The sequence below is a fragment of the Pezoporus occidentalis genome, unplaced genomic scaffold, assembly GCF_034315485.1.
Source record: "Pezoporus occidentalis ecotype Australia unplaced genomic scaffold, CSIRO_AGI_Poc_V1 ctg83, whole genome shotgun sequence".
NCBI classification, from domain to species: Eukaryota; Metazoa; Chordata; class Aves; order Psittaciformes; family Psittacidae; genus Pezoporus; species Pezoporus occidentalis.
The window spans coordinates 2729753-2753424 of record NW_026916192.1 but is presented as its reverse complement, the minus strand read 5'-3'; the positions used below and the strand labels follow the sequence as shown (position 1 = coordinate 2753424).

Here is a 23672-nt window from a genome sequence, read left to right as displayed (position 1 = left end):
TTCTGTGTTGTGATTCATGCACGGGAACACTTAAGCTACCACGATACTTCTTGAGACAGCAGCCAGTTTTAGATTAACTTACTTCTCCTTTCTTACAAAAAAGGAGTGCATCTTCCAGTTTTCCAACCAGAAACACCAGCCTACTGGAATATGGCCTAAAGCATCTGGTCTAAAACATGCTCATTGTCACAATACTAAAAGCTGTGCTATTTGAAACTTAAATGATCCGAACAGCACCATCTCCTCAATTCCATCCTAGATACTAGCAATCTTATGCTTTTATTGATCTTCATGACTCTACCAAACTTATTTTGTCATTAGCAGCAGACTTCTTTGGTTTAGCTGTGGAAGAAAGGTAAGGTAAGTTGCAGAAACTACCAACTGAGAGGCAGCAGATAGATACAGTTTTGGGGAAGACATTTTTTCCCCCTCCTCTGCACCATTACAAAGCTGTAACTTACAGATTTGAGTGACACATAATTCACAGGTTGTTTTCATTTATATTAGGCTTTGAAGATTGACATTTAGAAGTGCTATTCTACATCTGAATTTATCTTTTCTGTCTTGTTGAAATTGGATGCTTCCCTGAAACTTGTATCTTACATTCCACTACATTTATGCACACTGAAGATTAAGCTGAATTGTTTGAACCATTTTAGTTGCTGTATACTGTGCTGTCAACCAGCCGTTTCACAAGAAAAAGTCCAGTAAAAGCAGTGCCATCCTCAGTAAGCTACCCCATGAGCTTACTTCTTAAGTACAACCAAATTTATGCATTAGTAAGGTCTTACAATACAGCTATAGTTGTGTAAGAAAAAGTCCATTTATTAAATGCAATTAATGCCACTTAGTAACATTTGATATTACACTCGTTTGCCACTTGGTAACTGGCTAAGTGTGAAGGAAGAGAATTGGAAACCTTCAAATTAAGAGAGTAATGGGCTGTGGCAATTTAAGCTTTGCCCCTTTAGGAGAAAAAGGGCACAGCCAATCACATATTAAAGCACAGAATTTGAGCAAGGACATAAGTAAGTAATTGGTTTTTGAGCAAAGTAATTCCTGATAAATCATTCTGGTTGCATAAATGTAACTGCATTACATGAGACTTCCAACACCACTGTTTTACCATGAGGCCAAGGAAGCGACAGGGGATTTAGGTTTTTAACATGTCATGGCCAGACTTAGCCTTGTGAGCACCATGATTTGTGAGATATTTGCTCAATACTGTCAGAGAATTTAATATAATCTCTAGACCCAAATATTGAGTATACTTTTTCCTTCCCAGTATGCCTACATAATTTGTAATTAAACAGATATTTAGTTTCTGCACTGAAGTCAGTATGATTTCAATACTGTGCATCAACACAGAACACTTTTCTCATGGGTAAAAGGCTTTTAAGTTGGAGATACCTGAAGGCAGCTCTGTATGTATTTTACTTTGAAGACATTTTGTGTTGCTGTCTGGGCTAATTTTGCAGAACTGCCTGATGGTCTTGAATTGTGAAGGAATTTTAGACTGCTATCCTTTAAACAGAAAAAGGTTGTGCTGGGAAGCTTCTAAAGTGGTTTCTAAACAGAAAGATGTACACTATAGAATCAAGGAAGTACAGCATCTCCGTATGCACAGTCCTCTTCAATAGCAAGATTGTATTCTGCTCCTCTTCCATCTTTATATGCGCTTGTCACAATTCTCAGCCACCCTCTTTCACCCTGTAAAGAATTAATTCACATTGTTAATTACACAATGTTCTGTCTTCCAGATATGAATGATTTATTAGTGAATCTAGGAATTAAGATGAAGTGTAACACTAGGCTCACAGGGGCAATCTGCTTAGGTGAATTTATACCCTCCCCTCCTCCCCATCTATTCCACGACTTAATTTTTGCCTACAACAGTAACTTAGAGTTGCCCGTAACAGGAGCTGCATGCCCATGAAAGAAGGTAGCATTTGGGATCGAGTCGACATAACTTGAGTAGCTTTTCTGAATAGCCTTGTCTTCAGATTAGTTACGCTTCATACTAGTTTAAAGAAACTTCTACTTTTCCTACCCACAGGCTAGCTTTGCAGCTTCCTGCCTGCAACCCCACCTTTCCCCTAAAATAATTTGTAAGCATGTTTGTTCCCATGTTTCCTTACCCAGGGTTCACCCCAGGAGTTACGAACAATCCAGTATTCTGTTCCATTTTCTACACCCCAGCCAGCCACAGATACAATGTGATTCACCACAGCTGAGGGGTTGTACTCTGTATAAAGTCCTCCACTGTAAGCATCCAGCTTCTCCGTAGCCATTATGCCACAGCTGTAATGAAACAGAGGAAGAAAATTTTTATATAAAGGTGATCAGGCAGGGGCCTGGCTAAAACCAATTGATTTTCTTATATTTTCACTTTAGGGCTCAATTTATCTACAAACAAGCTGAAGCCCTGCATGTTAATGCAGAGCTGCTAACATAAGCCAGAGTGGAGAACTACACTTCAGTCATTGGATTGAGTTTCAAGTATTTCAGTCACAGTATCGCTAGTAGATAAGTATTTTTACCATTCAAGATGTATTTTACCTGATTGGTCCATTAGTATAGATTTCTGCCTTCATCTTTTCTCTTCCATTGACAGACCCGTAGTCAGCAACTTTCCAGAGAGTATAGTTCTTTATGACATGGCACTCTCCAAAAGTGACACAAGTGCCACACTGATTAAATTTCTTACACTCTACAAAACAAAAGCAAGATCATCACTGCAAGAGAATGCTTTTCTTCAAGTGAATTAATTATGATATGATACTAAGCTTTTTCTTTCTGAACTTATTTGAGGCAGATACTAGAGTAATTACTAATATGTACTCCAGTGAAAAGAATTTATGGAAACTACATTTAAAGTCTCTACAATTACTAGTTACAATTGCTTTACTTCTTAGGCCTAAGTGCTCTGGGGAGGGAATGTTTCAGATGTGCATCTCTATAGATACAGAAACTATTCCAGTCACACATGACCAAACAGGTTACATTTTTTCCTTTTTTTAGCTTGAGGTGACACTTGTAAATATTTTAATACATTAGAGATAGTGTATCACTGATTTAAGAGATTAGGTTAAAACAATTTAGCTGTGCTAACTTGTCAGGACATGATTTAATGCTATGCTGTCTGGCTAAAGACACACACAGAAAGGCCTGTAAGGAAAACCCGTCAGTCAAACAGGAAGTAGTACACCAAAAGGCAGGAACCAGTATGCTGAAAACCCAAGAAACTATAGGGTTTTTTTGAAGGTTAAGCTCTGCTAAGCCTGGGATGAAGCCTTACAGCAGAGCAAATAGGCATCATACTTTGATCCTTAGCTTGGTAGTTGTTGCAGGTCTCATCTGGAATGCCATGGTCATGGGCATACTTCCAAACACCTGTGTGGTCTCCACCTTCACAGGATCCTGCATCAGCACAGTCAATCACATTCTGAACAGAGAGATAGGCAGAAGGCCATGCTCCTTTTCTCTTTATGTTGATTCGGTCTGTAAGGATAAGAAATTGTATTTTGTTAGCAAAATATATGAGTGGCTACACATTGGAACTAGTGTTAAAAATCCACTGAACTGTAACTGTTTGCAGGCAGCAGTACTTGTGGTTGTAAAAGCCTCTACTGTCAACAGTGAGGCACACAGCATGACCCAGCTCACACCAGCAGGCTGAGCTGTTACTGGGGGTTTCCATGTGAAGTATTTTCCATTAAAACTCAGTATACACAGATGAGCTAGATTTGTTTAAAGCCCTGAAGTGCCCTAGACCTCTTTAAGTCACAGCTTCTGAAACCTTCCATATCCATTTCCTGGCTTTGACAAGCACATCATCTCACTAGCCTTTTGTACATGAACTCATGTAGGCAGACCTGAGCCCATGCAGCCCATGATCTGAGAGACAGGTCTTTAAAAACTTAAGGCAAGGAGAACTTTCATAAGTAGACCTTCACTCTTACATCAACCCTACCATCCCAGACAAGCAGTGCCACTTGGCTGTCTTACTTTGTCAGAAACAGCTAGCTTACTAGCAGATACAACTAGCTTACTTGCCAGAGAAGCTTCCCCATGAGTATTTATAATCCGCTTCTCACAGCGCATTAGCAGTCTTAACTGATAGCACTGTAGTACTTTTAGTGGTATTAGTACTAACAACATTCAACTCTATTTGACAGGACTGGGAGGTGTTAATGGCAGCCTAGTCTTCCAGCAACACGAACAGGAACGAATGCTTTAACTGTTCACAGCAGTTAAGAAAAAAATACCCTGTTTTTTTTTTTCTTTTCAATCAACCTTTTATACTTAGAAAAATGCACATACTGGCATGCCTACCTATACAATTAAGTTATATAATTAAGGTGCTGTATTTTATTTGTCCTAGTACTTTCAGGATTTCATACGTGTCTATTCTTGTAGTGCTTAAGAACAGATCCTTCATGATTCCTGTTGTTTGCTTACACCTATGTTGTCTTTCCAGTTCTGCACAGTTCCTTCTGTTTCTCCTTCACAGTTAATCCTTTTACAACCTGCCCTGTGCAGACAGTATTTCTGCAGCACAACTGTGCATGCAAATCATTATGTGTTCTCTCTAGAGAAAATATTTAACTGAAACAACCCCCTACTTCCCTTTCCCCAAGAAAAGGCTGATAGAATCTGCTGAAACAGATGTTCCTGCACACTGTGGGAGTCAGTTCATCTGAATGACGGCGCTCATGAAGCAAATGCCCTGTGGGCCCTTCCCAGGAGAGGCAGCTTCATTTGTTTCCTCATACCCAGGCATTGCTGGAGTAGCCCCTTGCTGCTCTAGGCGTAGGAACCAAAAAAGGGAAGGAGATGTGATACATGCTTTTGTGTCTGCTGCGCCCATCACTGGGTGACGGGCAGAAAACCCACTTTTTGCTCCTCGCCCTGAACAGCAGCATAGCAGGAGCCACAAGCGCGTTCCTTGTGCAGAGTTTCAACCTTTTTTCTCTATCCAAACCAAACCTCCCGACCTTCTGCTTGGGAACTCCCGCTGTTGCAGTGTATCCACAGGTCTCAGCCGTGGTCTTTGCTGCCTACCTGCTAGAGCGCTGGTGCTGCCGTGTGCCCAGCAGGACCCGCAGTACTGCGGGATGTGCTGGTTCCGAGTGGTGCTGGCGTAGTTGACGCCGTTGACGTTCCTCCAGTCCCAGCTCCTGGGGAGCGCGGAGATGTCCAGGTACTCGTACGGCCGGGGGTAGGTCCTGGGGGGGGAGAGGAGCTGGAGCGCGGGGTTCCCGTGACCGGGATTCCAGTGGGCGCACGTGAGGGAGTTTCGTAACAGGGCCGCCGGTGGCCGGCGCCGTCACGTGACAGCGGACAGTGTGACCGGTCCCGTGACCACCTCTGCGCCCCGCCGAGCCCCCGTACCCCTGGGACCTCCATCCCGGAGCCCCGCGGGTCAACGGCAGCCCGGGGAACCCTCCCGAGCCCCCTCGGGCGATGGCGACCGGACGGAGCCCACCCCCCCCCGCAACCCCGAGCCCCTCCCGGCCGGCGCGGGGCTTGCAGAGCCACCGGGCTTGCAGAGCCGCCGAGCAGGCGGGCGCTGCGGCCGCTTAGCGCCTTCCCCAGCTCCAAACCGCGGCGCCGCTCGGGGGGAGCCGGGGGTGTCCGCAGCCCCTGCGGGACGGGGCGGCGGGGCGGGGCCGAACCTCACCTCAGCCCAGGCGACCTGCGCGGGGCCGGCTTGTAGCAGTGCTGCCCTTCCCTGAAGTAGAGGCCGGCGTGGGCAAGGGGGCAGAGGCAGCCCCAGAGCAGCACGAGGAGGAGGGCCGCGGGGTACCGGCACATCGCCACCATGCTGGGTCCGGTAACGCCTTCCCTGACGGCGCGGCCCGGAGCCGGGATTTAAGGGCGCGGGGAGGTCCCGGTGGGCGGGGCTGGGCGGGCGGTGTTCATCTGCGGGGCTCCCGCGGGTCCGTACCTGGAGGTTGCCGTAGATTCAACCGGGCTGGAAAAGAGCTTTAAGCCCATCCAGTCCAACCATTCCCAGTACTGCCGCGGCCACCACTGACCCATGGCACTGAGGGCCTCGTCTGCGCCGTGTGTGAGCACTTGCAGGGACGGTGACTCCAGCCCTGCCCTGGGCAGCCTGTTCCAGTGTCAGCTTATGTCTGGGGGAAGCTGTAGATTGGCAAATCCTTCCTAAGGGTATCTGATTAGTTTCTTAAGCGACAGGGAATGAACGCAGCCCTGAGATCACTTGTGTTCGCTCAGAAAAACAATTTTGATCACATACACCCCATTCCCACCCCCCCCCCCCCCAAGAAGAAAGGCGGGGGGGGAGCTGTTAAACCATTGTGCTGCTGTGAGCACAGGGGTTGTGACAAGGAGCCCTGTTTATGGGAACAGCTGCAGACCCAGTGTGACTGGTTATGGGTTTCTTTCTTTACCTTTGTCCTCACACATCAGCATTGTGTAAGGCTGCACCCAGTGACTGTGAGTGCAGGGAGCAGGAGGGCTGCTTTCTTGTTTGGATAGGGGTTGTTCTGCTAACCCTAAGTTTGAATTTCTCAAGCCCTTTTATGGTGCAGTTGACAAAGAAATTGTGTCCAATTCTTTGTTATTTAGACTTCAGGACATTTGAAGATTCCTTATTATCTACCTCAAGGTTTAGTCAGGAGTAGAAATAGTTCTCTAATTTTCCTGAAGAAGGTTTAATTAGTGCAAGTGGACTACCAGTTTCTGCTTTCCCATCTATGGGCTAGAGGTTTCGTGTTTGGTAGAACAGGTTTAGTGAACCACAGCCACTTCTTCCCTTGCAGCTTTTCTGCCTTAACTCTCAGCACGTTTTGTAAATGGCATGAGGTTTATTAGCTCTGCATTATGAATAGAGAAACTGGGCACCAACACAGCAAAAGGAACAGCAGAGCAAGAGCTGAGCCTGCTGCTGTGCAGTTGACCCTTTTGGTGATTCATCAAATGATCCAAACTCTCCGGTAACTGCTGCGGCAGTAGGGCCCAAGTAAGGGTATTTATCACCTGGCAGATGAATTCACATGCTGCAAGCCCCAGGTTCTTGCTGGGTCATATATCTGCAGTATGAGGAAGGTAATGAACTCCTTTGTTGCCTACTCCAACTGTACCAAAACTGATGGATTTGTTTAACTGTGCGGTCTCATTACACTGATGATAACTTACATGGGCAGTCCTGCCTTACTTCCCTTGTATCACCTGCCACCAGGAGGTAGTCTTTAAATAGTTTTTCTTACTAACCAAAATGAAAAGATGAAGCTGACAGTCTTTATTGCCTGTTGAATGCAACATTTTTTGGTAACATCTTTAAGGATCATATAGCTAGTCCAGATCAGTTGAGACTAACATCAGCTCATCTGGTAGCCGTCCATAGATCAAATTATCTGGTGGTCTGGAGCCAGGCTAATCTCAAATTGAATAGGCTTTCTTTCAACAGTCTTTTCCACTACTGTGAAAAGCCATGTCCTCCCAAGAAGCCATATTAAAAACAAAACATCACATATTCCTCCCTGCACGTGTGTATTTGTTGCTAGTGGATACTGTGATGGCATTAATTAAAAAAAAAAAACAAGCAAGACCAAGAGAAACAAAAAAACCCAGTAACAAAAAAACTGCAACTGGCCTTTTGTGGTCTTGGCTTACCCCCGTAGTCAGGGCTTTAGTATCTAGGGCTCTCTCTGAAGGCAATGGAAGCAGTGGGCAGCTGATAACAGACCCTGCAGCCAGGCTGGTAATAGCTGTGCCCAGTGCCAGGCTGCTCCTAATCACCCCAATGCCAAAAGTCCCCTGACGCCAGCCCTGCCACACCGTCCCCTTTCTCTGGTGACGCTCACACGGCTAATCTGCACTAGCACATGTCCCATGGCTGTGCCTGGGGACCACACTGGGCAGTTAACAGGCTTGAGGTTTCTCAGAGCTGAGGACAGGCCTGAAACCAAATCTACTGCGAACCAGGCATCTCGTGTACCAGGTTTGGTGTAAAGAGCAACAGGGGGTTCACAGAGACACGGCTGGGGAGGAGAGGGGAGAGGCACAAACCCACTTCGGCTTCAAAGCCCCTCAGGTGCTTTGTCACGTGCCGTCATTTTTAAGACTGTAAGGAAGTGCTGCAGAGGAGGCACATGATTCCAAGGAGCTATTTGCAGCAAGAGAAAAACCAATGTTATGTGATTGCACATTTCTTTTACTTCCCCTTTTTTGTTTGTTTTGCTTGTGACATGCTCTCAGTGAGAATAGTTATTGATGAAATTGTTTGCCAGTTGTTTTTGGACAGTGAATGAGCATCTTCTTCATAAGTTGTGGCTACTGTAAATTGATGCATTGCATATTTTATGTGGTATATATTTAGTGTCAGAATGCAGCGATTGAATGTACAACTTAGAATTGCACTTTTAGCTAAGCATAGATGGTGAAAACAAATATGAATGTGCATGAGTAAGATAAAATTTGCTTTCAAAGTAAACGTCCAAATAACCTTTCCAGAATTTTGTCTTACAAAACTCTAGAAGATACCCGTTGCCATTGTAGAAAATATCTACAGGGTGGCAATGGAACATCACTGCTCGTTTTCCTGAGTAAACTAAACTGTTTAGAGAATTCTGGGTTTTACAAATGAGAACACTGTTGGGGTTTAAGGAAACAGACTAATTTGACCTGAGTGTAAGGTCTTGCTTTTCTTGTTCCCTCCTGAAGACGGCTCCCAAGCTGTCGGCAGAGGATGGCAGAATGTTTGCTAGCTACTTTTGTGTGGTGCACTTCTGGTGCTAAACTTTGTCTTAGGAGCAGTTGCCTGTTCCTCTGTTGCCTGGTGAAGGAAGTGGAAGTCAGCTGTGGTGGGGAAGTCTGGAATAGGCTGATTTTTCTTTTGAAACCATATGGAAGCTCAGAGATTCCTTATCTCTAGCAACCCATACTGTCAATGAGTCAAGTCCTTCCACTGTCATCTTTTAATGCAAAATAACTTAAGGTGCTTTCCTAATTATAGTTCCTTTTCCTGTCCTTAAAAGGAAAGCTGTCTGACATATAAAAAAACTCCTATAAGCTTCCAGAGGACAGTCCATTCTGGGTTTCTGTTGCTCAGTGATACTAGTCCTGTTATCAGCAGGCAACATGACTGTGTCATGTTTTGCTCAGCCTCACATAATTCCCTTTAATGCAGTGAACATAACAGTTAACTTCAGTAGAACTGCATTTCCACCTCTAGCATTTTCCTGGCAAGTTCTGAAATACTGCACCTCAGATATAAGAAAATAAGAAAGATAAGAAATGCTGTATTTCTTAATGGCAGGAAAGGAAGAGAGGAAAAGGGGGGGCGGGGGGGGGGGAGAGACTATCTGGGCAAGTTAATAAGAAGATGAGTCAGATTTTTGATTGATTGTCTGAAGTTGCTGGATTCTTATTAAATGTTTTAATAAATGTACATCATTGAGAGTGCAGTTTTACAAGGTTTTTTTTCTGTTACTGATCCTTAGCCCATCCTTTATGCAGCTAGGCACTGGCAATAATGCTTTATTTATGAACTGTGAGCTTGCCTGGCAGTGTATTGAATGTGGTGATTATAGAGGGCTACTGCTCAAAAAGTTGGGTTTTATTATGGATCTTGTCCTCTATGACTCATTTGATGTTAAAACGTCAATTATGTGGCAGAAGCGCATGTACTTAATAAACTAAGGTCACTCATTTTTGGCTACAACCTCTATATATGCATACGTATTTGTATATAGATTACGTATAGAATAATGAACCACAAGTACAGGGTACACAGATATTAATGAACCACACTGTCTGCTGCTCAGAGAACTAGAATTAACTGTAAGGGGGGGTGCGTGTGACAATTTTCCAAGCCACTCAGTCATGTACCTGTGCTCTTGTACCCTGTACACAGGCAGTAAATAGGCACTTTGCCTACTGGTAGCAGCCTGAGGTGCTGGCTACTCCCCTTGCTGGCTGCGTGACAGTCCCACTAGTATAAAAAGGCCCCTTGGGGCAGACTGTGCTGGGTGTAGCTGATAGAGCAGCAGAGAGGGCTTGTGCTGGGGACTGCAACCACAAAACCTGTTGGGTTGTAGCCACCAAGGGTCTAAGCCACACAAAATGCGTGAAATTGTGCATCTTCAGATTGGCCAGTGTGGAAACCAAATTGGATCTAAGGTAAGGTCTCTTTTCAGTATTGGTCATTAGTAGTAAGGGCTCCCAGTGGTAGCAGGTCAAATGTTGTTACTAGATGGGGACTTTCAGGGGGAACAATTTGCTACCTCAGTGGTAAGATGCATGGCACATTAGCAGCGAATGTGAATATTTTGATATGAAAGTCTTAAGATGGGCTTGTTCCTTATGCAAAGGTTAAGACTGTCAAAGAGTAAAACACCTGCAGTAACTATGTCATGGTGATTGTAAGTGAATTCCTGCTGAGACTCGTATTTCCAGGGGCACTAATCTAGCCTGCGAAATACTGGGACAAGTGAGGGAACAAGTGATTCCAGGCCTGCAAAGTTGTGATGACAGCGCTTTAGTTTATCCATACAGCAGTAACTCTGCCACACTGTGATCATTAATATGGGACTGTAGTAACCAGCAGAATGACCTGTGCTATCAGTGACCAGCTAGGTTTTTCTGAGAGTGGCAGAAAGTGCAGTGAAGGATTCCTGCCTAACTGGCCACCTGTGCGAGGCTCTTTTTGTGATGTCATTTGGAGTACTTTTGTGTAGTTCAAACACTGTCATGCTTGTTACTTAGGAGAAGTCACTCATGGCGGAGTTTGTGTGCTCAGAGAAAAAACCCAACCAAACCTTGCTGCTTTTTGCTGCATGATATCCCTCTTTTTAGTTGATAAGTTGTCAAAAACCAAAGGGTATCTGGGTTAATTTGGGGCCAGGAAGTCTTTGAAGACACACATTAGCTGAAAGATTGTTCCGTTGTACTCTTCCTCCATTTCTTTCTCCCACAAATCTCACCTTAATTCCTTTTATTGGAGCATAAAGCTGTGGATGGCCAGGGAATGTCATGTTAGACCGAGACAGTTAGAATGCAGCCAGTGTGGTAGTGTTGGCTTTGACCTGGGAATCACTTATGTGTAATAACACCTATAAGAAAAGTACACATGCACACACCACTACAGCATACATGTGCTGGCAGGAGTGTATTTGTACACCCAAACCAAGACTGGATGCTAACCCAGGAGACCTTTAACATTAAACCAGCCTGGTCATTATAAGTGGGTGGGTGTGTCACATTAACACTGCTGCGGCTGCCGCCTAGATAAGAGCCCAAGTACAAGACATCCAGGTGAATGTCAAGATAGGACACTCAGGACCAACATCTGTTTGTGGAAAGCATTGCTAGCACACAAATTTGGCTGAGCCAGCTTTGCCGTGACACTTGTGCATCTCCCCAGTCCACCGTCGCAGCTTTTATGTTAAGCTTATACCGACTAGTACCTGTGTTATTTAAACTAATACCAATTTTCCTTTACTATAAAGGGACAAAACTGAGGGCCTCCACCTATTAGTACATGGGTAATAGCTAAGCAGCATACTAAACTGTTGCCTTGAATTTATTTGTGGAGGGGGGAGATGAGGATCCCCACTCTGATCTAATGAGTAAATGGCAAAACATGCCCCATTTCAGGCAAAATTCTCACTGTGTGTGCAGTCGGGCATGAGCACAGTAGATCTGGTGCTGAGCATGTTGTGCTGAAGAAAGAGTAAATCTTTGTAAATGTGTTGAACCTGTTTCCTTTTTCAGTTCTGGGAGGTGATAAGTGATGAACATGGGATTGACATCGCTGGAAACTACTATGGGGGTGCATCACTGCAGCTTGAGCGAATTAACGTCTACTTCAATGAGGCTTACTGTAAGTGCTCGGCACTGGGTGCTGGCAGAGCAATTTGCAGAGCCAACATGGAGGTTAAAATAAGTAATTAAAAGATACATCCCCAAATCACTGTAGGGGGATTGGAGTTTTCAAAGCAGGTCATAAGCTTGTCTCTTTGGCTTTTAACAGTAATTGTTCACATTCGTTTACTTTTGTCCTAGCCCATAAATATGTGCCCCGTTCTATCTTGGTGGACCTGGAACCTGGTACGATGGACAGTGTACGGTCCAGCAAAATAGGCCCACTCTTTCGACCTGACAATTTTATTCATGGTATGTACAGCCTGCTGTCAGCAAAGTAACTGGAGTCAGCTGTCCCAGAATGGCCTTTTAACTCCCAACTTTGTGGCTGTTCTTTCTGTTCACAGGTAATTCAGGTGCTGGGAACAACTGGGCTAAGGGCCACTACACAGAAGGCGCTGAACTGATTGAAAATGTCATGGATGTGGTCAGGAATGAGTGTGAGAGCTGTGATTGCCTTCAGGGATTCCAGCTCATCCATTCACTTGGTGGTGGCACAGGCTCAGGTATGGGCACGCTCCTCATCAACAAAATCAGAGAAGAATATCCTGACAGGATTATGAACACTTTCAGCGTTGTTCCTTCACCCAAAGTATCCGACACAGTCGTAGAGCCATATAATGCCATCCTCTCCATCCACCAACTAATCGAGAATACAGATGAAACCTTTTGCATTGACAATGAAGCTCTATATGATATATGTTTTAGAACTTTAAAGCTCACCAATCCCACCTACGGTGACCTCAACCACTTAGTGTCCCTAACAATGAGTGGTGTCACAACTTCACTCCGTTTTCCCGGTCAGCTGAATGCAGATCTGAGGAAGCTGGCTGTTAACATGGTGCCCTTTCCTCGACTGCATTTCTTTATGCCAGGCTTTGCTCCACTGACAGCTCGAGGCAGCCAACAGTACCGAGCCCTCTCAGTGCCAGAGCTTACGCAACAAATGTTTGATGCACGTAACATGATGGCAGCCTGCGACCCTCGTCGTGGACGTTACTTGACAGTGGCATGCATCTTCAGAGGCCGAATGTCTACCAAGGAAGTGGATGAGCAGTTGTTGGCTGTCCAGACCAAGAATAGTTCCTACTTTGTGGAGTGGATCCCTAATAATGTCAAAGTGGCTGTGTGTGACATACCACCACGAGGCCTGAAGATGGCGGCTACCTTTATTGGCAATAACACAGCCATTCAGGAGCTCTTCATCAGGGTTTCAGAACAGTTCTCGGCTATGTTCAGAAGAAAAGCATTTCTCCATTGGTACACAGGTGAAGGCATGGATGAGATGGAGTTTTCAGAAGCAGAAGGTAATACCAATGACCTTGTGTCCGAGTACCAACAGTACCAGGATGCCACTGCAGATGTTGAGGAATATGAAGAGGTAGAAGCAGAAGCCAGCCCCGAAAAGGAAGCACAGTAAAAACAATGGCAGTATCAAAACAGTCTCCAAATAAGCCTGTTGACACTCACTAAAAAAAAAAAGGAGTAACTATCACCTGCAGCCCAAAAATAACACCTTTCTGAAGAATTCTCTGCATCTGGCCAAAATATATCCAATATTACAATACAGTGCTTTTGAAATTAAGGGCAGCTGTGCTTCAATCTCCTGTGAGAGTGTCCTGTTGACACTGACTTGCTCTCAAAAAAGATCCACTGCTAAGACAAGTTGTCTCCTAACAGCCTTTCTAGTGAATGTATTCACCTTTTGAAGATTATTGCCTGATACTGAATGTAATATACAGCCTCTGTGCCTGTGTATAAATATATACCAGGATCATAAGCAACAGCAAAATATGCTACCAACTCATCAAATGTATTTATTCTTAGGTAAACAGTCCCTGTTTTGTTTGTGACCTTGCTACTGTTTCAGGACCATGCACACACCTGTATGGCCTGCAAAGGCAGCATTGCCTCTTTTGTTACACACACTCCACAGACTGATGTAGCTCTGCAGAAAAGTGCAGTTCCTTAAGTTGCAGGAGAAGAGAGGAAACAACACAGGGCAAAAAACTGATTATGCATAGTCTCACTTTTTTAAAAGTACTTTAATAGTTCTATCACATTGCTGGCTTGCTTATATTATTGCAGAGCTTGTATCCATTATCCTTGTGTGGTTTGTTTCTATTTCAAACTATAGATTTATTAATTATTAGCATACAGTGTTAAGGACACTGTGTAAATGTCTTGGTCTGGTTTGGTTTTTTTCTCATGTATTAACTAAACTACTGTGAATTTTCTTCCTATCATCAGTACTACAAAGTGGAAAGAATGGTTTGCAGCTAGTTAGGTCTAAGTTCAACAGCAATCACTGAATCAAATGCATATCTTAACTTCAGAGAAAAAGTTTCTTGCCATTCACAGCCATTTACTTTACAATGTATTTATAATATTCTTTAAAATAAAAATTATATATTATTCCATAAAATACATTAATACTTGAAACATTTCATAGACAAAAATCAGCTTATTCTTGTAGCATGAGGAAATTGAATTGGGTGTTTTTTTATACTCTTAGAGTTTATTATACTGTTAAGAACGTCTTTCCTCCTGTTTGAGACAACAGCAGTCCCACGGGCAGGGGCACCTTCCCCTAGAGCAGGTTGGTCTAAGCCCCATCCAACCTGGCCTTGAACACTGCCAGGGATGGGGCAGCCACAGCTTTTCTGGGCACCCTGTGCCAGCGCCTCAGCACCCTCACAGGGAAGAGCTTCTTCTGCTTTATGTGTAATCCAAGTCTTCCGTCAGTTTAAAGCTGTTCCCCCTTGTCCTGTCCCTACAGGCCCTTGTCCAAAGCCCCTCTCCAGGTTTCCTGGAGCCCCTTTAGGCACTGGAGCTGCTCTGAGGTCTCCCCTTAAGGAGCCTTCTCTTCTCCCGGCTGACCCAGCCCAGCTCTCTCAGCCTGGCTCCAGAGCAGAGCTGCTCCAGCCCTCGCAGCATCTCCATGGCTTTCTCTGGACTTCTTCCAGCAGCTCCACATCCTTCTTATGCTGAGGGTTTAGCCATAACCTTTAGCTGCACCAAACTGATTTTCACCAAGTTTGTGTTGTTCTAAGCACAAGTGAAATTTGAACACCACGATGACAGAGAATTTTAAAGCCAAGTACACAGCACTTCCAGCAGGAACCAGCAGAGGTATTTCTAATTATTGAAATTATATGCCTATATTCCCTGTTGACATAGGTTTTAGCAAAGAACACTTTTTTCTGAAGTTATAATCATTCAAGTAGGCAGAAACGTTCTAAACAAGGATTAAATCTCTTATATGTGTACTTGAAATATTGCCCTGAAATCCAGCAAGAGATGTGCCTTAAACACATGTTGCTACTAAACAGCAGACTGTGATACAAACATTATTTGAACACAAGTGAAAGATGAATGTCTCTGCAAAATGGACCACTTAGTTTTAAGAGGAGCACCACTTCCCACACATGCATTTGTTTAACAGACATTACATTTATTAGCATGCTGATGTGTATATAGAGGCAAGTTTTACAATTAATGTGATGACATTATATTGCAGAGACTTGAGCTTGTCCACAGCTTTGCCATTTGGTGCTGGAGTATTCACCACACATCAGTTCCTATGAGAGATTTAAAATACAAGTTACTACATTCAAGCAGACGCACAAGGTATGATTCAAACAAAAGGCAGTAATGTTTAATCTCAGACCAAGAATAATAGAAGCTGTAAGAGATTTCAGCTGCTTATGATGTATGCAGTGTCACAAATAAAGGTAAAGCAGCTATCTTTCACATGCAGTAGATAACCCTTATACAGATAAATCTGCTGGTTGGAAGAAGCAGCAGTTCAGGGAGGCTGGCTGTTGCCTTAGCAAAGAGACAGGAAACCTCTGAGTGTTACTATAGAAACCCAGCAGTTCTGTGCTAATTCCCTAACAACTCTGAGCAGACCAAAGTCGTTCAAAGCAGATGCTGGTGAATAGAACATCACTCTATTGAACTAATGAGACGAAGCAGTTTCCTCTCCAATACACAGTCTGGCTGCATGCACCCGCACACGTTAGTGCTAAGCCAGCCAGCAGTCTGCACGGAGATCAGCGCTGATCTTCCACATACAGCATGTTACCGCAGTTACCGCCATGACCGCAGCCCACACTGGGACACCTGCACAGGAGCTGCAGCGCAGCACCCGGCCCGCTCACCTGACTTACAGCTTACTCCTTCTTGGGCTTCACGGTTTTCACCGTGGCCACTGCCGCCCTCTCTGCCTCCGCTTTGTACTGAGGCTTCATCGCCGCTCTCACAACTTGGGCGCAGATCTGGGAAAACCGGATGTAACTAAAACAGGAGAGAAAAGGGGACAGAAAACGACGGTGAGAACCAAACCCCACCCCGGGAGGAAAGAAGTCATGAGAGAAGCCCGGCTGCCGCGGGGCGAGTACCTGAGCCCGGCCTGCCGCCAGTACGCCACCATCGCTGCCGGCGGCCGCTCACACACACCGCAACCCGCCCGCCCCGCTCCGCTCCCGGGCAAGGTCAGCGCCCGCCGGAAGAGGAAAGGCCGCAGCGCTGCTCTCTAGCCAATCAACAACCAGAAGTGATCCTTTCACCAATCGGAATCCGAGTTACCTCAGGGAATCTGACCAACCGCATCTACTCAGTCGCTTCTCCAGTCAGAAACGCTCTCCTCCGGCAGCGACCAATCAGAAGGCTGAACCATGACTCCCCGCTCTTCCTTCTGAGCCGCCCCGGCCGCTGCCTGTCTCCCCCCGCCGCCCGCCGGGGACGTTGTCCGTGTGCCGGGGGAGCGGTCAGTGCTGCCCGGCACGGGCGGGTTTTCTCCGGTACAAACCGTTTGGGAAAGGTTTGGGCCCTTCCCGGCTGGGGAAGGTCTCAGCTTGGCTTTCAAACGTGGTCAGCTGGGTCGTGCCGTCCAAAACCGTGCGGGTGTGTGAGGCCTTCGTGATTCAGAGCAGGTAATTCGCCAGGAACACAGCACACATTAGTTCACTGGAGAGCAGAAATTAGAACCCGGCTCCTCAGTGAGGCTGATGGGTAGTTACATAGCACTTATGTTACATATTAACTCATTCCTGAGTAGCCCTGTTCTAAGAATCCAAGCAAGTGGTTAAAAGTGTGTATTTTTTCCAGCTAAGAAAGTTATTACCCCTCTGTGTCATAAGGTCTTAGCTTTTCCTAAATAAGACTAAAGAAGAAAAAGTTTTGCAAGCATGTGGAGACAGTGAGTTATAAACAGACTCTTCAGTTGGGAGCTCTGGTCTGTGTGTGGCCAACCTGTGCTATGTTCAGAAGTTTGTCCTGTCAGACACGATGCCTTCGCATGGGATTTTTTGTGCATACACCTGAAATGCTCCAGCCCTCGCAGCATCTCCGTGGCCTCCTCTGGCCTCGCTCCAACAGCTCCACATCCCTCTTGTGCTGCTGCCCCAGAGATGGATCAGGACTGCAGGGAGCATCTCTCCAGAGCACAGCAGCTGTTGGCTGGCTGCTCACCCTCTGGGGATGCAGCCCAGCACATGGAGGGATTCTGGGCTGCAAGCACACACTGACAGGTCATGGGGAGCTTCTCATCAACCAGTACCCCCAAGTCCTCCTGCTCTGAATCAGTTCTCCACCCAGACTGTCTTTGTGCTTGGGGGATTGTCCCAACCCAGGTGCAGGACCTTGCACTTGACCTTGCTGAACTTCATAAGGTCCCCACCTCACAAGCCTGTCAAGTTCCTTGTGGGTGGCAGAGCACCAGTTGCAATACCGACTCCTGAGGAACACCACTCATCACAGTGCTCCACATTGCATACAACACAAATAACTGCAGTACTTTCATTTATTGATAAAGTGCATGTTAGAGACATACACTATTTTAATGCTAATGTCCAGTGTTTTGATAGGTAAAATAGTTATCAGTAAGATTATTTTAAGCCTCATGGGCAGCCCAGGCCACAAATAAACCTTGACAGAAAAGTTACGCTAGCAGAGTTGGACACCTTTTTCCACCTATGTGTTCCTCTGTTCCTGCCCCACACCTTCTTTGGTTCCTCTCCCTACTCCTTCTCTTACCTGCTCTTTTCCCCCCGTTTTCTTTTCCCAACACATCTCTCTCTGTACCTCCATGTGAAATGCCTCTGCCTGCGATTCTGTGCAATGTTCTCAGGTTTAAATCCGTAATGGGAGACATACAAGTTGGATGTAACTGTTCGCACATGTAGCTCTATTCGCTATTTCGTGGTCTTGACAGATAAAAATTCATAGAATCGTAGAATAGTTAAGGTTGGAAAGGACCTTAAGATCATCCAGTTCCAACCCCCCTGCCATGGGCAGGGACACCTCACACTAAACCATGTCACCCAAGGCTCTGTCCAACCTGTCCTTGAACACCACCAGGGATGGAGCATTCACAACCTCCCTGGGCAACCCATTCCACTGCCTCACCACCCTAACAGTAAAGGATTTCTTCCTTACATCCAATCTAAACTTCCCCTATCTAAGTTTTAACCCGTTACCCCTTGTCCTATCACTACAGTCCCTAATGAATAGTCCATTCCCAGCATCCCTATAGCCCCCCTTCAGATACTGGAAGGCTGCTATTCAGCATGAATTAAAAACATTAAACCTCTGGGAGAGGTACCATGGTGAGACAGAATAGAAATGAAATTAGTGACAGAAATCGTGCTCTACAAAAATTCCAGAATTCATTTTGATGTTTATGCAGCTGTGAACAAGGCACCATTGTAGATCTGTATGATCTGTTTTCATGCCCAGTTCTGTTTAGATGTGAGGATATCTTTGTAAAACCCTAAATTTTCCTCAGATAAGAACTTTGAGAGACAGAATTTAGGAAAGAGCACATAACGGAGGTAAGTTTAGAAAGATACAGGGAGAAGGGACATGTCAAGAGGGTTAGATGCAGAGATTAAGAGAAGTCGAAGCGGTACGATTAGCAACATCCAGAAATGTGGGAGTGGATAGGTCTGGGGGAACTAAAGATGTGAGATTAGAAATGTCCAAAGAAACTGATGAAGTGAGGGAAGAAGCATCCTGAAAGGTGAGATTGGAAACATCCAGAAAGGGTGTAGGAATGAGATTAGAAACATCCTCAGAGGTTGATGAAGATAATTCAGAGGAGCCTTGAAACATGAAATAGTTAAAATTGGTGAGATCTAGTGAGTCTGAAGAGCTTGAAGAGCTGTGCTCTGAGACACCTAGTGAGGGTGGAGGGACTGTATAGGAGTCCAAGGAAGCTGAGGAGTTGTGACTGGAAATATCTGGGGAGGATGAAGAACTGACACTGGAGAGGTCTAGAGAGTGTGAAGAAGCAGGACTAGAGAAATCTGGGGAGGGTGAAGAGGTGAGACTTGAGAGGTCTAAGGAGGCTAAAGAACTGTCACCAGAGTGATCCAGAGATCCTGATGAAGTGAGACTTGATAAGTCCAATGAAATTGAAGAGGTGAAACTAGAGTGCTCCCAGGAGTCTGAAGAGGTGAGACTGGAGATCTCTAAGGAGACTGAAGAGGTACTAGAGAACTCTGAAGAGGCTGAAGATGTGAGACTTGAAAGGTCCAGAGAAGATGAAGTGAGACTGGAGAAGTCCACAGAGGATGAAGAGCTCAGACTGGATAAATCCAAAGAATCTGAAAAGGGGATTTTAAAGAGTTCCAAGGAGGCTGAAGTCTTGACACTGGAGGGGTCCAGGGAGGCCAAAAAATTGAGACCAAGTAGGTCCAGGTAGATTGAAGAGATGACACTGAAAAGCCAAATAAATCCACAAAATGACTGGTGTTAAATCAGAAGTATTTTAAACTAAAGTTCTCTAATAACATGCCAAAACAAGCCAGAAAGACATAATGAACCTAAATAATACTACTTTTGAAAATAACTAAGCATACAGTCTTTCATCTTTATGTCTCTTAGCAGTTTCTCTTTTGATACAGAAACCCCCTAGTAATAAGAGCTCACAGACTTCAGTACAGAAGCATAGAATCATACAATGACTCTTCCTGATGATTCTAACAAAAATGGCAGATAAACCCGTATTTTTCTCTGCAGCATGTGCAAGATGTCTTTTGTGAAGCCAGCAGTATGCTAAACTGATTCCGTGACTACAAAATATACATTTCAGCAACATCAATTCTACTTGTTTTTCAGAGAAAAAGAGGTCTTATCTTAATACTTCTATTTTGTACTTCTGGACATAAAACCTGTACTAACAGATTTTTTTTTTTTATTTGTGGTTTGAATGATTTAATGACAATATCCTCAAGAGATTCTGATAGAAGGCAGACATCTAAATAAAAAGGGAACAGAACAGCTTATATTTCAGTTCATAAAGGTGCATCTAATTATAGTGTGAGTAGATCAAGAGGCTGATCCTACAGCTGCCTTCTTTCGTCTCAAGACTGCTATGGAGCACAGTAGTTGAAACCTGCTCTTGCCTTTCCAGACGCAGGCACAGCAATACACATAGAAATTTTTCAGAAAGTCATTACAACAGTATTTTATGGACCAAGAAAGTTAAAGATACACTTGAAAGATAGAGGAGGCTGCAGCTTCTTAGGTGAATGCACCCAGGCTTTGCCCATGTTATTACACAACTGATGTCCAGATGCATATATAATGGATTTAACATAATCACCATGGGTGGAACTCCCACTGAGATCACCTCTTAACTGAAGCAGGTGTCTGCCTGACAGAAATAGCGTCTTCCTATGCACATACTAAAACTATGGGGATTTAGCATAACACAAAATCTACCAGGCTGAAAAAAAATAAAGCTGTTTATGTACCAATGATGAAACCCCAAATTCCTGAATACAGTTACTATTTATTCATAACACATCTGTATCTTTAGAGCTCATGCAACATGACTGTAATTCTATCAAGAGTACAATGTTTATAGATCAAAAGGCAGAAGCTAATTTTTCTTAACATGTATAATTTGTGATGAAACAAGTCTGCTTACTGCCCTATATTCTTAAAACAATGAAAATAAGTAACCCCTTAAAAAATATCCCTTGCTGTATAACACTATGATTTTGTGACTGACTTCAATCCTAAATTTCTCAAGTGCATTGTAAGGAGAACAACAGATTATACAGAAGGCATATGGCAATAGAAGAAAAAGCCAGCATCAACATGATTTCCAACAGAGTGGAAATTCCATCATCTCTTCCCTGTATTTCTTCTGCCTTAATTTAAAATGTGCAAAGTTATTGCCCATTTTCCTATGAAACAATGCTATCAAGAAACATGGAATTACAGTCACTATTGTATAAAATGTAGAGGTCAGTAGTAATGCTTCCTACCTTTGATAGCTGTGGATTTATCTCCTTTCTCTGCCTGTGTAAGCCATATTGGGCTGTGCTGGTAAAGCTCTGCTGCTCTCTCTGCTGATGACCCTAATCTGTTTCACAGCTACTGGAAATCATGCCATGCTGATGACAATACGGGTCATCTCCTGTTAAATCTCCTCTCGTCTAAGTACAACACTGCACAGAGCACCAGCAGAAAACATGCCGAAATTAGCGCTCATCTTAAATTGCAGTTCTGTGATGTTTCTTATTACAGGACAACATTTTCAAGGTTCATTGATGAAGCAGATGAAGACATTAATTTCTAACTTTCGGACACCTGGATTAAAAGTAAAAATAATTTTGCAGTGTCATCCAAGTTCCCAGCTGTCCATTCTACAAAATCTGGCATAAAATAGTCCCTGGAGGGACCCAAGATCTGCAGAGCAGAACTCAGGTAGGCCTATGTTTCAAGAATCTTGTGCATTATGTTCTATTTTAATGTGTTTAGTAACTTTTGTTAGCTTTATGAATGTTGTTCTGACAAAACAGCATAATAATGTAAAACACTGTCCACAGCTGATGATAATATTGAGTAAAGGTTTTAACCCCCCCAAGGTGACACCAACAGCTGGAGCCTGTTTTCAGAAATTTGTAAGTCTCACAGGTGCTTCTGCTTCTTTGAAAGACAAGGGAGACTTAGGAACCTTGGTAAATAAGGGCCATTAGTGCATCTCACTCTGCAGATAGGGAAAAATATCACCTGTGCAGTAGCAGCCTGCTTTGTTCTTTCTATTCTTTCGCAGGAAAAGCAAGGAAATGGCATAGCTTGCTGAAATGTCTCTCAAACCTGGCAATTATAGAGAAAATAAAACTGTATAGAGCATCAGGCTATGTGCTCCTAGTACTTCAGTTAGATCATTTGGAGCATGACACAGCTGTAAAATATAAAGAAATTTCAAGTGCGGGTTCTGGTACACACTTCCTTAGTCCCAGCTTCACAACATGCCTACTAAATTGTGCTGCAGCTGCTGTATGTAAATGAGTTTAAATCTAGATAAACCAGCACAGTTATCTCATAGGTAAATAATATCTACTTAGTCCCCAAAAAACTATTAAGAAGAACTCATCCAAAGGATGCTACATGCCATAATATAAAACAGATTCCTTACCAGGGTGCCCACAAAGTCGAACAGGCTCTAGGAATATTAAAGTTCACAGCAGGGGCAATTGTTTGATTTAATCTGATGTAAAAAAGATTCGGTACATGACTTAGGAAAATATTTGCTACATATGTTGTTCATTTTATTATATTCTAGTCGATATATTCAGTTTGATAATATATAAACTACTTCAGTTTTTAAACTTTTTGATTAAAGTACTGCCAAACTTTTCTAGAGAACAAAAAAATGTAAAAAAGCCACCTTGTGCTGAACTTTATATGTCTGAGAAGAAAGACTTTAACTTACCAATGTTACTGTTTTACAGAACTGTAATTTTTACTGTTTAATTACATTATTCGATGCTGTAAACACTTTCTAGTAGATGCAATATGAAATTATTGTAATACATATTGCAGAGAAAACATAATTTCAGCCCACCTGATAGCTTCCTACAGATAAGGAGATCCTCCATTTCTACTCTTACAGTGCCTCTCACCTTGCTGCTGGCTGCCTAAAGATGACACCTCTTCTCCTGTTCATTTTCTGGCTCAACAAAGGGTGTGAAGACCACTACCTTCAGTGCAGAGGAAGAAGCAGAACGGCACAGCCAGGAAAGAGGCAGGCAGACACACATAGGACTGTTTCCTTTAATTGAAAGTAAGCAATTAGTTAAGCTTAGCTGTAACATGTACCCTCACTTTTAGAATAACACAATTCTATGGCAACATACAAAGCAAAGCTATCAAATTACTTGAGAAACTACCATGTTTAGTGCAAGTGAAAGAACATGTTTCACTGAGAAATAGAAGGATGCTAAAACCACTCGGTGCTTTCACACAAGCTCTCTTTATCAGAACTCTTCAGTTCTTCTATAAACATGAACCTCAGCAGGATGCTGATCTTTCCTCTGAACTGTGCCACAGGGCTTTGACAATGGGTGCTGAGGTTTACTGTACGTAACATTTATTGGAAATACACTAGACTGTACAGTTTAACTGCAAGTACAGACTGCAACAGAAAGATCAGCAGTTGTAGGAAATGTGGTTAAAGTATTTTCTGTTTTCCAAAACAAAAAACTGGTTTACATTTATAGTTAACTGCTGTCACTGGGCAGATGCTGACAGCCACTGTCAGCAAGAAGAAAGATTTCTCAGGTAAGTTAAGCCTTTTTAATAGTACTTCGTTTTTATTGCTGACTGAAGACAGTGGTATTATTTTAGTGTACATACAGACACAAGTTGTTTCAGTTCACAGTAAATTCAGGATTTTTTTCTTCCACGGTAGCAGCTTTCATCATTTCAGACTATCAAAAGCAGTACCTTGCAGAACACAAGTAGTAAGCAAACCT

General features: G+C 43.8%; 3 protein-coding genes across 5 annotated transcripts; 1 reads left to right on the top strand and 2 right to left on the bottom strand.

Annotated features, from left to right (window-relative positions):
* Positions 1-807: 807 nt before the first annotated feature.
* CTSZ (cathepsin Z) lies at positions 808-5862 on the bottom strand. The gene is made up of 6 exons (XM_062604184.1): positions 5684-5862; positions 5065-5228; positions 3322-3501; positions 2560-2710; positions 2139-2301; positions 808-1710 (listed from the first exon to the last, which is right to left on the bottom strand). The coding sequence occupies exons 1-6, from the start codon at positions 5824-5826 to the stop codon at positions 1597-1599; spliced, it is 915 nt and encodes a 304-aa protein (XP_062460168.1). The 5' UTR covers positions 5827-5862; the 3' UTR covers positions 808-1596.
* A 1976-nt stretch (positions 5863-7838) lies between these two features.
* Positions 7839-14320, top strand: TUBB1 (tubulin beta 1 class VI). Of its 2 annotated transcripts, none has more exons than XM_062604182.1 (4): positions 7839-7972; positions 11746-11854; positions 12037-12147; positions 12243-14320. In XM_062604182.1, exons 3-4 carry the CDS (start codon positions 12087-12089, stop codon positions 13313-13315), a joined length of 1134 nt encoding a protein of 377 aa, XP_062460166.1. In that variant the 5' UTR covers positions 7839-7972; positions 11746-11854; positions 12037-12086; the 3' UTR covers positions 13316-14320. The 2 variants fall into 2 exon arrangements, with proteins under 2 accessions (XP_062460166.1, XP_062460165.1); XM_062604181.1 differs by lacking the exon at positions 7839-7972 and adding an exon at positions 9849-10152.
* A 1008-nt stretch (positions 14321-15328) lies between these two features.
* ATP5F1E (ATP synthase F1 subunit epsilon) lies at positions 15329-16460 on the bottom strand. Of its 2 annotated transcripts, none has more exons than XM_062604073.1 (3): positions 16299-16460; positions 16059-16194; positions 15329-15476 (listed from the first exon to the last, which is right to left on the bottom strand). In XM_062604073.1, exons 1-2 carry the CDS (start codon positions 16328-16330, stop codon positions 16071-16073), a joined length of 156 nt encoding a protein of 51 aa, XP_062460057.1. In that variant the 5' UTR covers positions 16331-16460; the 3' UTR covers positions 15329-15476; positions 16059-16070. The 2 variants fall into 2 exon arrangements, with proteins under 2 accessions (XP_062460057.1, XP_062460059.1); XM_062604075.1 differs by having other exon boundaries at positions 16068-16194.
* Positions 16461-23672: the final 7212 nt, after the last annotated feature.